Below are 13,714 nucleotides of genomic sequence, written 5' to 3'. Positions count from 1 at the left end.
GATTGATGCTGGGGTGTAAGTTAAGATGCTGATTAAGTGCTTCTGTTTTCATTTCTCTGCTGAAGTTCACCTAACTCTTTATTTCTGACTTGCTTTCTACTCAGTGTACTGTAGGTATACATTATTATTCGTATTTCACCTAATTTCTGTTTAAGTGAAGAATTATTTCACCACAGTTGGTTAAAATCACAGCAACTCAGTCAAGGTTGAGGGCAAATAAATATCCTGCTATTTAAGCATTCCCAGTGTTCAGCTCCCCAGCTGATTTCTTCTAGGTTTCCTTATGTAGATATTGCTGATATTTTGAGAGTTGACACTTGTTTGAGAGCTGAACATGTCAGAATTAAAAGAGGAAAAAGCCACTCTAGAGATAATTGTGAGGCTTTGGGGCATGTAGCAAGATTCACTAAGTGATTGCCTGGAAATGAAAACCACTCTATGACATTAAGAATAAATGTAAAATACATACCCTACCCATCAATCAAATCTGCTCTCTAAAAGGAATATAAATCTTTCACTGACTACATAAGAGAGAAAAATGTACCTTTCCATGGTCCTCCAGATTTTGCCAACATTTGTGTGAATGTAATGTTTTTAATGGAAAAAGTTACCTGGGTTTTTGTAGATGCTAAGAACATCCTTGAAATAATGAGGTAAGAATCTTTCTAATAAAAGCAGCACATCCTCCAACTCCTCCAGAATCCCCACAAGCAGGAAGTTTTCATTAACGTTCAGCTTTGCTCTTTCTAGGGCCCATTCACCAGGTTCCCTGTATGAAATTAAAGGCGGGAGAGGAATAAAGATTAAAAGAAAAGGAGAGGAGAATGGGTGCTTAAATACACAATTACTTTAGAAACTCAAGTTAAATATGCAAATGTAAGCAAATGAAGTGAAAATACCTAAAGAAAAAAACTGTTTGTAAAGATACTTAAAGACAGAAGAATGAACACATTAGAATTTGTTATAACTGCCTAAAGAAAATATGGCTTCTGTAATAAATTTTTGGAAATACCCACACTTCCTATTAGGGAGAAATGGTGGCAATCAATAAATATAATACCTTGAAGTTGAACAAGGTTAATAAGGAATTTGCTGTGATCAACAATATAAAAGCATTCCAAATGGCATAAATAGACACATCAAACATGAATAAGTTCAATTACAGTGGTAGAAGGCTACACTTCACATAATTTTAAGCACGATCCCTATTTATTACAGGGAAAACAGGAATTCCTACGATATACATCTGGTATCGGCTTCTGAGCAGAGCTAATAAGTATGTATTAAGAAGTTAAGGCACAGGTAAAACGAGTATGTGAGGTCACTACCAACTCAGAAGAGAAAAATCCAGATGATTACATCGAGATTTGATACATTATTCAAGTGTGAAATCAAACAAAAAGGACAATACTAAGTTTGTACATTACCATTCTTATTCAAACATATATTGACGCATGCAGTTATCACATGCATCATCACAATGTACTAACAATTTTCTATTGTACTTCAAATAACTATTGCCTCCAATCACCAGTTTTTGACAAAATATTGTCAATGGATATTGCTAAGCAGATTGGGATATCTCATATATTTGTTTACCTGCATCTTGGATGCTGTCCACAGAAATAGGGTATGATATAAAATAACCTGGGATTGGAACATTCAGGGTAGTTTTCAAGGATACACACATTAATGTCCTGTGGGTGAGAAAACAGAAAACAAAGTTGGTTACTGTGTTTTCTCTATCAACAACTGTTTTTTTCATCTCATACCTTACACAGCATCTCAGAATCACAGAGTTTTGCTGAGGCCATACTAAATACCTTAGAAATAATCCACTGTTCATTTTAATACTTTTAAACTTTATTGGAAAGCTGCAGGAGAACAAAGTGGTTTCTTTCTATAATGTCTTGCTGCAAATAACAGCTTTTCATACTGGGATTAATGTGTGATTCAAAGCAGGGCAAATGGATGGACTTTCTCAATGAGGTATATAAAATATTCAGGATGTTGTTTTCAGACTTTTCTCTGGGGCATATTCAAAAGAAAGAAAACGTAGATCAAATTGAGACTATTATTTTATTTATTTTGTTTTGCTTCATACGATGACTGGAATGAACAAATATAAGCTGCAATTCACACAGCTTGCTCATGATATCATAAATCACCTTTGATTGCAATTCAGGACATTTTTGAGATGTTCAGAAATGAGCCTATTGTATAAACCCACATTGAGAAAAAAAGCTTATTAGAAAGTATTTTATCACTTTCCTGATTCATCAGTCTATCAGAACTATTTATCATTTCTCAACAGATGAGGCATAACTATTGAACCCCAAGGAACTGCATCCCACTTCCCATTTTACTCAGCTTAGTGATAAACATTCCCTACAGTGGGACTGAATTCCACTATCATTATCTAGCCTAATAGAGCCTTATTCTGCAGGCAGACTCCAATGAGACTCACAGGAAAAGAAAAAAAAAACATACAGTACAATAAAAACAATGTACATTCAAAAGAAAAATGCTGCAGCTTTAACAAGTAAATAGTTTTTACTTAATAAAAAATATGTTTAGTATTCCCTTGCAGTGTCAAGAGCAGAAGCTTCAGGATGACTGAAACAATTAGGGCTACCCTAATCTAAACTACTTAATGGCACTTCCCTTCAGGTTTCACTTGTGAAAGAAATGCAAAAGGACCTCAACGCAATAAAGGTTTAAGATAAAGGTCAAATACATTTTCATGTGAATCTCCAGTTTTCCACCACATAATGGCACACCCTTTATGTTCCCAACATCAAAAGCACCAAGCTTGCTCTGTGGTCAAAAGGCTGCCCCATTTCAATATCCTTTTACTACTGCCATTGCAAAAAGCAGCACTATTTACCCACATCTGATCTGTATTACGGCTGCTGGATGGTTCCAATTTATTTGCAGCACCTGCTTTCCTTTCCTGTTTTAATGTATTCTTAATTTGTGAAACAAATCACCAGCATCCATCTAATCCCTTAGAGGAGATTTCACTGGATGATACTGGTGGAATTACCATTGATATGTGATGATACATGGAATTACCATTTTTACCAAGGGGGCTGGGGCGTGTGTGCAAAAGCAAGCCTGGCTGAAGGTGTGTTACTCATCACATTACACAAACCTACACAAAGCTGCTCTTTGCCTGCTGGATGACTTGCACCAATTCCTGCTTTTTCTGGGCACAAAACACTACGGTGATATTATGTTATTCTAGGCAGTGTTATTCTGTTATCCTAAGCCACATTCATGCTACATTTTTTCCATTAAGAGCATGTTTTCCTAGCAGGATATAGATCTTCCAGGGCAGAAAGTTCTGCGAGACAAAAACTTGCAAGCTGACAGATGACAGCTTTTTACATTTAGATCGCTGGAGGAGTATTAGGGAAAAAAATAATTCAAATACAGCTGAGAAAGATACAGAAAGAAAGAAACAGAGCTACTTTGATCACACCCTTCCACAACAAAGAAAGGGATTTTGCTTTATTCCACAGCTCTCAACCACAATCCACGCTGCTCACATCCCGCTGGGCTCTGTCTGCAGCAATGCAGAAGGCTCCCCAGGAACCAGCACTGGTCCTGCTGCAGCTCTGGGTTTGTCAGTAACAACAGAAACAATTTCTAAAAAAAAAAAAAATTTTCTATTACTTTTACAATTTGGTCTGAAATGGCATTTTGGTAGTGTTTACTCCCGTCTGTAATACTGCCCTTCATAAAGAAATCATCATATTTGCTCTCATATATGTCATCAGGGAAGTCTGCATGTGCTAAAAAAAAGATAATGGATATAAAATTTGTTCTGGAATTTTAGTGCTGTCACTAAAAGGGTAAACTTTCAAACACCTTCTGTAGAACATACAGCAATGTACTGAAGTTAATGTCCTTAATTCACTGCAAATACTATATCATATACTATCATATTAAAAAGGTATGATCTTAGGTTTGAGAGTTGGGAAATTTTAAACTATTGAAAAAAAAATCACTTTTTGGTCAGCAGAAGGAACACATAAGTTGAAAAAAAAAGTTCTTGAGCTTCAAAATATTCTCTGCATTCTAAGTGTCTCAAAACTTACAGAAAAGCCAGATTTTGCCATGGATGTATGGCAATTCTTAGTATAATTAACAATTTAAAATAAAGACTAACAACTCAAATAGAATCACAGAATCACTAAGGTTGACAAAAGACCACTTAGGTCACCCACTCTACGCGCCAGCCCATCCCCACCATGCTCAACCATGGCCCTCAGTGCCACATCTACACGGTTCTTGAACACCTTCATGGACAGTGACTCCACCACCTCCCTGGGCAGCCTGTGCCACTGCCTCATCACTCTTTCTGAGAACAATTTTTTCCTAATATCCAACCTAATACACACATGCCTGGCAAGTATTTTTCCATTAATCATCCATTAACCTGGGGGAAGCCAAAAAGTGGCCTTTTCTTCTCTGAAAGACTTTTCAGTACCTGCCCTGGTGGGGATACTGCAGCTCCTGTGGCAGGGCCAGGAGACCCTGCCACAACCTGGTCACAGTGCAGGGTTCCTTGTTTGGGTCTGAAGGCAGCAGATGTGAAGTGCAGGTGTGTCATGCAGGCTACAGAGGAAGCAGGGAACTAAATAAATACCTTTCAAATAGAAACATACTCATGAGAGGAAATGAAATAACATGATGTGGAAAACCAGTTAGTGTGCCCAGTCGATGGTGACCTCTGCTGCTCATAAGGCTGCTCTTAATACAGTGCCACAGTCAACGTCCCAGTCTAGTCCTCACCATAGGCAGCCAAGAAAAATTCTTCTACTTTGCTGAGAGTCCCCAGAATTCTTTCAAGGCTTTTCAAACATTTTCTCACTTGCTCAGTGTTTGTAAGAAGGTCAAGTTGACCGTTACATCCCTTGGATAACGTTGCATCATACAAACGAAACACGAACACAGAAATGAAAGATAAAATAACCTGCTTCTTTCTCTGACTCCTGCCGGGTACCTAAGAGCAATGGGAATGAGAATGTAAACAAAACGGCTCAGAAAATGGTGCAGAAGTGTAAATATGAGAGGAGAGAAGGAAAAGCTAGGAAAAGCTTTCCTACTTTGAAAGGCTGCAGAAAGATGTACTTTGCTCTGGCTAAACTACAGAATTGAAGTACAGTTAGAATTAAGCTTTTCAAATATTAATGTAACATATCTTACTGTAATTAATATGTCTTAATGTTATTTAGCTATGCAAGTTATCTGTTTACATACTTTTACAGAAAATAAATTACTATGCAATACATATTTTTAACCCTCATTAAAAACATTTCTATGTCATCTGTTGATATTCAGCGTTTTTGCTCAATCCCAACCAAACACTTGGATAATTACAGCCACACAGCAGCTAGGTGATCTGCTTGGTTCAAATTCAGGTGCTTCTTGGTGCACTTAGTCTAATGATGTTGGCAGGAGCTGACCATGAGGTGCCGGGCATTGCCTTCCAGAGCAGTGCTGCCAGCAGAGCCAAGGCCAAGTGCCTCCCAGCCTGGGCTGTTGTAGTATCAAACCCTTCGGTAGAAGGCTTCCAGTCAGCATAGGTGGAGACAAGCCACATGGGATCTCTCTGAGACAGCTGATTGTCCTCTGGAGACCACAGCACACTCGTATGACCTATCTGGACACTAATAGCAGACTTCAGAGAGAGCAGAGGTACTTCAGGAAGATCTGCCAAGAGATGGCAGAGCTGGCCTAGCTAACCAAAATACAGTTTTCTGTCCCCAGTTGTCCCCTTTGCATCAGCTGTGATGGCCCCTTCACACCCATGCAGGCTCAAAAGGCCAAAGAATCCCATCTCACAGAAAGGCCCACAGACATGCACCACAGTACAGCTGTACCATGACTGCACAGGGCACATTCCTCCTTGAGCAATACAGGTCACATCAAATATCTTCACTCACACTGTTCATTTATTTTGGTTATTTCATTCATGTGGTCATTGCAATGACAAGGAAACTGCCACCAGAGTGTGTGCTCGTGTCACTCAAACACCAGCTGTCTTCTGGGCCAAAATACTTCTGACGTGGAGACATCCCTCCATGTTCATACATGCTCCTGGCAGCTGCTGGGACTGGAGTCACACCAATTGTTTTCTTCTGTGGCACTGAGAGGTCCACTGGTGCTACCAGGGACTTCTCTCTTCATTCACCAGGAATGATCTCTTTCACAGTGCTACTATGCCTTTTACATTTGAAGACCAAGTGGCAATATTGCTTTCCCTCTGATGAACACTACAAAACTGAGTTTTGCATTTATAAACTGGCTTTTAGTCACAGATAATATTCCCTTCAACTCTTACACTCTGCATGTCTGTTTCTGAAGAGATACAACTCTGAAAAGGCCACACAGACATTTTACACTTTTGCAGGTATTCAACTTCCCTCCTCTCATGTACTTGTCAGGAGCTGAAACATGCTCTTAAAGGAACCCTTGATCTCCTAAACACCCAGGAAAGTTTAATGATCATTTCTTCCAAAAACTGCTCTTCACTTAAAGCTAAATCATGTATTTGATAACAAGTAGCAGCAAAACCAAATAGAGAATGAAGTGAAAAAAGAGAAAAATGGGAAAAAAACATCTTTCTCATCACCCTTACTCCTGTAAGGCACAGCATGCTGGTGGTGAAGGAGACAATACAACAGCTTACACAAGAGATCAAAGGAATTCCTGTTAGAAAGTTTCAGGGACTCCTAGCAGCAGGAGGAGCAAAACCACCCTGCAGAGCCAGCTCATTTGATTCAAGCTGCTGTCCTCCATCTTAGCCATCTTAGAGCAAAACAGAAATTGTCACGTAAAACAAAGTGATGCACACTTACAAATGACTTACTGAATATATAAGTACATTTTTTCCTCCAATTAATTTTTTCACTTCCTAATTTCAGACAATCCTAACCTTTCCCTTTTTTCCAATTCTTCAAATGCTTCCTACAACCCCATTCATGCTTTCAAAGCATCAGCTAACCACCCCCTGTGGCAGCTGAGACTGCTTACCTACTCATCTCTCTCATCCAGATAACTGCCTTTCACTCAGAAGAGCAGAAATCCAGACACCAGCAAGCAGCAGTATAACCCTGTCAGTAGTTAAGACCCACGACTGATGCCAATCCCACATCTTGCACAAGGTCCCTGGGGAGTCTATGGGACACAATGAGGACAGCTTGGAGGGTTGGACCCTGCTATGTTTTCAGCAGTATGCATTAGGCTATTTTTGAAAGAAATCTTATGAAAAAGTTACCACATAGACAATTGTTCTGGAGAAACCACAGATCCCTACAGAGACAATGCTCACAGGCCTGCCTGGTCATTAGCTCTTCTCCCTATCTACCTTTCTACTTAGTTGAGCTACTCCATGTCAAAAGACAGTCCAGGGTAGCATACCAATGCTGCATTTGAGAAACAGTTTGGGAAGCTCACAGGACCCTTTGCAACTATGACAAAGTGTCAGCACAGATAGTGTAATAAGGAATACATACAAAGTTTGATACTTTTCATGAGTAACTGCATTGGTGGACTAAATATTAATATTCACACGTTAATGAAACTATATTTTGTTTCACAGTATATTTATTTTTTGTTTAAAAATATCTGCATTATTATAGTATAACTGTTCAAGAGAAAATTCTATTATGAAAGGCTGGAGAAAAAGACAAAGATATTTTCAACTACCAGAATACTACTTAAGCCTTCGTTTAATTTTGTTCAAATCAGCACGGATTTCCTTGATTTTTATATTTTTATATTTTTAAGGATAATTCTGTGTTTTCTTTGAATTGACTTTCCACTTTTTTTTTTTTTCCCTTCTTTTTTTTTTTTTTTTTCTGGCAATATATGTGTTTTTCATTTTTTCCCCCAGACCACATAAGCAAATGCATTGCCAAGTTGAATTCCCACTTTTTTCTTTTTGATGGACTCTTTTGGCTCAGCTTATTTGCCTGCCTTTCCTGCCAACAATATATTCAGCTCTTCTTCCTGGCACCTTTCCAAGTGAAGCAGCACCTAACAAAACAGTGTCTTCTGCTAACTGTCTACATGTTCATTTAGTAAGGCATACACTATTTATTCATATACAGATTTTTGCTGGCACTAACTAAGCAGATGTGATTGACTGCCCACAACATAAACATGTGTGTGACAAACATTAAACCCTTTTGCAGATCCCTATTTTCTATCTAACTCCTTTAATCAGAAATATTATTGACTTGTAAACATCCAGTTCTAGCAATTAGAACAGAACCACTTCATAGCTGTAAGTGGCACCTTCTCACATCTTCCTTTTCCATTGCTTTTGTATGTTTCACCTCAAACCTTCTTAGTACGGGAAATACATTAGAAAAAAAAATAGAAAGAAATTATGCCAAAAAAAGAAAGAGCGCCTGCCAGCTGGAAGAAGTGTATAAGCATTAAATAACCATCCTGTTATAGAGGGCACAGATCCAGGGAAGACCAAAAATGCAGATCATTATGCTGCGATCAAGAATGAATCGCAGAGGCAACAGCACCAAGACAGTACAATTGTCAAGTCTGCTTACTAACACCTCTTCATAAAAGAACCTGGAAAATAAGTTTGCTCAGATGATGACCCTCAGTAAAGTCAATTAAGGATGGCATATATTCAATTCTGCAAACACTGAACAGGAAATACTCTCTATCTCACTGATTTCTCAGCCCTCGTGAATGCAAAGGGGATGGGTGCTGGCTAACAGATGCTTGAGAGAAAAGCAGTGACTCAACAGACAAATGCAGTGATTTATGCTCACAAAAGGTAGTTCTGCAGTACACACAATGTTATTCAGTGACAGATGATGGGCTCAACCTGGAAAGGACTGCAATGCTGAAGCCAGTGGGACTGAAGTGGGCAGTCTGTGCGGAAGGCAGGTGAGGCTAACCCCAGCAGGGCTGGTAGCACATGTAGGGGATGCAGTCTGTGTCCAGACAGTGGTTATGGCAAGAGGAAAGGCTGCTCTAGAAAAAAAAACAGAACCTCAAGAAGCCTTTTAGTCCATCCATTGCTAATGGAGAGCCAAGTTTATCTGAAGCTGGTTGTCATTTGTCCAGTCTGTTCATTAAAATGTTCATATGCTCTCTAATTTTATATCACTGCTTTAATACTTCTAAAATAAAAAATTCTTTACTAGTATGTGAAGTGAATATAACTTCATGCAACTTAAAGAAACTTCTTTTTGTCTTGAATTTTGATGAACACGTGGAATAACTGGAGGACAACTGCATTACAGCATATTTTTACTCATCATAAGATTTACATTTCCCTACAGTATTTCCTTTTTAAAACTGCCTTTTGGACTTTCTTCAATTTCTTAGAAACCCTTAAACAGAATACTTTTAGCTTAGCTTTTCCAGCTCCAAGTAAAGCAGAAAATACCCTGCTGATGCCTTACGTAAGTTCTCTTCTGAACAAGAGAGTGCTACGGAGAGAATGAAGGAATCAGTTCACATCTCTGTCTTGTGGAGCCCAGCATCTTCTGTTTTGCTTGAAATGTTGGATCCAAGAGACTGTATGTGCTACATGTTTTTTAAAAACCAAATTGGTTAAGATACAGAGGAAACCATTGTATAGCACTGCAAATCATCACCTCTCTACTCTAATAGTCTTAAAAGCCTTGCTGTCCAGCTAAGCACATTGTAATGCAGGCTCAGTGTGGACACAGGTGACAGCAAGTCCTGCTCAGAATTGAGCAATAATATGCATTAAATATTGTTTGGAATGAAAAACTGTATAACAATAAAAATCTCTCCTATCCCGTATGAGATCTGAGATGCTTTCATATACAGAAATAAGCCCTTTTGAGATGGAATAAGTCAGAAAAAAAATGTCTCAAAGTCAAGATTCTTTAGGAAAAATGGATAAAATAAACAGAAGACTGCCAAAACCAGCTAGTATTAGAGGGCAGTATACTGAACTAGCACTAGAAAGAATCAGCATAATTTTTTAAAGAAAGCTGTGCTTCTCCAACTTTGGAGAGTTCTGTGATTCAGTCACTAAAGATGTAATAAAGACAGTCCCATGCCTAAATTCCCAGGAAGAAGAACAGAGCAGGGACTGATAAGGGATAGGAAACTAAAGGCAGGAAGTAAAATGTTTAGTTATGGTTTTGAAATGAAACAATGATTGGGGATGCACTGCATCTGTTCTGAGACCTCACTTCTGCATAACAAAGAAAGCTTAACAGTGAAATAATGTTTTTCAGAGTTTTAATGACAGTGTTAAGAAATCTGACCACAAGGAGTTAGAGAAGTACCCAATTGCACTAAATGATTAGGTGATATAATGCCAGAATAAGATCAAGGCTGGTAAAGGCATATTCTGGATGATAAAAGTGCAATAGGATTTTTAAAAATAAAATGAGAGGGAGAGATTCTAGAAAGAAAAGTCTATCAACGGATATTAAACAGATATAAGGATACAACATCTGGCTGAAGTCTGCAAGCTGAAGAATGTCAGCAGCATTTGGGAGGACAGCAGCAGAAGAAAGCAGCCCCACAGTCCCTCCTCAGTCTGTACTGGTGCTCCTGTCTCACCCAGGATAACCAACTGTACTTTCAATTCTCCATGAGAACTTAATGCAGGAAGTTCTCATATTTGCATATGATGCTATGTTAACTGTACAGATATCACAAGATTTAAACTTTTCAGAACATAGCTTCGTTGCTATAAACAGGAAAGCCTATTTTAATAACATGTCATTTCTGTAGTTTCACATGTTTCTCACGCCTTCTTTCCTGGGACAAACGTTCTCATTTCTTTAAGCCTTGACCTCAATACTGAGAAATCATGCTCATAAGATCTCGGCGAAAACCTTAAAACACCTATACCAACAAAAACATTGAATTTCTATGACTACCATAATATCTTGACAAAAACATCACATTGTTTCAGTAAATATTCACAAAGCGATAGTTTCAAAATGAAAAAGTTTGAAAAAAAGGCTGACAGAAACAATCATCAGAGTTCTGAACATTAAAGATATTACCAGAGAGAAGCAGTCCATGAGCCAGAAGAAAGTTAATTCCATTGGCAATAAGCATTAAACATGAATGCTGTTCTGCACACCCTCTCAGACAGAGACAGAACCGAAGACGGAGCCACTCCATTTGCACATGCTGTAACAGAAGCTTATGTGACAAGAACTGGGGAGAAAAATGCTTACTTTCTTCAATATTTAGATGATAGCTTTGATTAACTTTCAGGAATAAGTAACAGGCTTCCTTTACAGCAACAAGGTGTAAATGTCTTCTCGGCCTACCATACTTGTAGTGATACTTTACCACAAACCTCTTGAAAGGTGTGAGAAAAAAGATACAAGTGTGAATACAACTGTTTTCTTATCAGATTTTTGCCCAGTGTCTTCTGACCTTGAATCTTTTCCTTCATCTCCGAGGTCTGAGATACAAAAAGATGCATAGAGCAGAGATGAAAACCGCATTACTTCTGCATGTGGCTTCCATGCTGTTAAAGCTGAGGATGGTTTCTGCTCTGCTGACCCTACCTAATTTCCTTACTTATATAATCTCCCCGCTGAACAGCTCTAATGCTTTTCTGGATTATTACTTATTGCATTACTACTAGCAGCACCATTCAGAATAGCTGAAACAAAATGGAACAGACATACTGATTTCCTTTTTCATTTAGACAGAACTGTCACTGTAAGGACAACTCCAACTATTTAAAACTCCCCAAACAACAAGATTTAGAGACATAAAAATGTTCCTGTTTAACTTCTTTTTAGTTTTGAGCCTCACAACCTTGAAAAACAGAAAAATGCCTTCCTGCCCACATGAAAATCCAGAATCTCTTTATCACCTCACTCCAGGTGCTTCTGCTTCCAAAAATACAACAAGAAACAAGATCAATCATGAAGTCACGGAAGTTCAAAACTCTGCTGGACTGAGGGGTCATTTTATAAAAGACATCATCTCTTTGGATTATATTCTGATGGAATTTTGATTTGCTTTTCATTTTTCCTTTCATTGATGTGTAGTTTTGTTTTTTTTTTTTTTCCTTCTTACAGTGGACAGTAATTTAATTTATTTTAAAAAATCTCATTTAGCAACCCATATTTGCAATGGAAAGTTTCCTTTTTGCCACCACTTATTGGATTTTTCCCCAAGAAAAAAGGAAATTACTCTTGACAAGCTTAGTTATGAATAGTGGCTGGCTATGCTTGGACCAGAACTCAGGAAAAAGTTGTGTTCAAGGTAACCTGGCTAGACTGTGTTTCAATAATTCATCAAGCAGTGGGCAGCTTTGCTGAAACAATGGTAGACCGTTTTCCGGAGTCCCTAATAACAAATAATCAGCTAAACGGCCTTTGTTGTTTTTTGGTTCTTCCTTTTCCTTTTCAGGTATAGCAACCACAATTACAAGGGATATTGGAGCTTTGAAAATACTAGTTAACAAGAGAAAGCTTAGAGTAAAAAACAGAAAAAGGGAACGCTGCTCTGACTTGAAAGGAAAACTTCCCTACCTTGAAACAATTCACAGACCGTATTTTCTCTGCTGATACGGAAAGCTTACTGCTTCCTCTGAATGATGGCTTCACCTTTTCATTCCAGACAATCCCCCACTGACACCTGTGATAGTTTGTAACTACGTAGCATCATCAGCCAACAGGTCTGTGAGTGATGTGTGTTTTTTGAGTTTTACTATTTGATTTTAGTAATCAAAAAATACAGCATCTAAAAAAGTTGACACCCGTCAAGTAGCCTTTCTTTAAAAAGGGGAGAATTATAAAAAAAGACAGGAAAAAGAGTTCCTGGCAGCAATCCTCATTCTTACTTGACTGGCTATAAAGAAACAATGGCAAAATGCTTCAAACCCTACTCAATTACAAGAAGAACAGGTTTGCAGCTTATCACAGTCTGTTCCCTCAAGTTTCCTGCTGGCAACACCAACCTTTAGTTATGCTTCAGTTATTTTGCTATTTAATTCTAAGTAAAACTCACCAAAAAAAGGCTGAAGGAATCAGAGCATACATACACAGTTTTCTGAAGGACTCTCAGTGACCACCAGTATCCCTCAGATGCCTGGGTTTGTTTCCATTGGGTTTCCATTTCACTTAGGTGCCAATATGCCTTACAGTATGTGGTTTGCATCAGTCCTCATCTAAGGCCACAGAAACCATTATTCTTCCCAAAGCAACTATAGTAAGCACTTCCCAGCTGCTCTTTTGATTGCAATTACTTATCAGTCTGGCAAAAAAAAGGCAATCCATTTACTCACTGCCTGAAGTTCCTGATCCTTTCATATCCCTTGGGAAAAAAATGAGCAGGGAGGACACAATACCAGCCCAGAGCCTCCATACTAAAAAGTTTTTAACTGAAGCTATTAGTATGCTGATAACCTCATAGTACAACTTCTACTCTTAGAAAAAACACTCTTAAAAATAAAATAAAAACGTCTGCAGTAATACCCTTTATGCCAAGATGGAAAATCTGAACATCTGGAATATCTGACACCTGAAGGATGCTCCAGGGGTAAAGCACAACAGCTACTTGCCAGGCAGTGCCAAACACTAGAGAGAACATCCAAATTCAGTTGCCAACAAAAACCTACGGTGTTTGGTACCTAATTAGAAGTTGTAGAAAAACAAATGCATGTTTCTACCTCACAGGAGCATGAAGCAAACAAAGCAAAATGAAACAA

General features: G+C 38.4%; 1 protein-coding gene across 4 annotated transcripts in view; it reads right to left on the bottom strand.

The window, feature by feature from the left end:
* Positions 1 to 13,714, bottom strand: part of UST (uronyl 2-sulfotransferase) — a 156,534-nt gene that overhangs the window by 34,170 nt on the left and 108,650 nt on the right. For all 4 annotated transcript variants that reach the window (XM_090135572.1, XM_031612151.2, XM_090135573.1 and 1 more), the window contains 2 exons: positions 1,600 to 1,697; positions 612 to 769 (listed from right to left, as the gene is read on the bottom strand). In XM_090135572.1, the coding sequence (XP_089991698.1) occupies positions 612 to 769; positions 1,600 to 1,697 (256 nt within the window). The remainder of the gene's footprint in view (positions 1 to 611; positions 770 to 1,599; positions 1,698 to 13,714) is intronic.

Source organism: Phasianus colchicus, chromosome 2, assembly GCF_987193195.1.
Source record: "Phasianus colchicus chromosome 2, bPhaCol1.hap1.1, whole genome shotgun sequence".
Lineage (NCBI taxonomy): Eukaryota > Metazoa > Chordata > Aves > Galliformes > Phasianidae > Phasianus > Phasianus colchicus.
The sequence above is the reverse complement of the archived record's forward strand: the minus strand, read 5'-3'. Positions and strand labels throughout refer to the sequence as shown.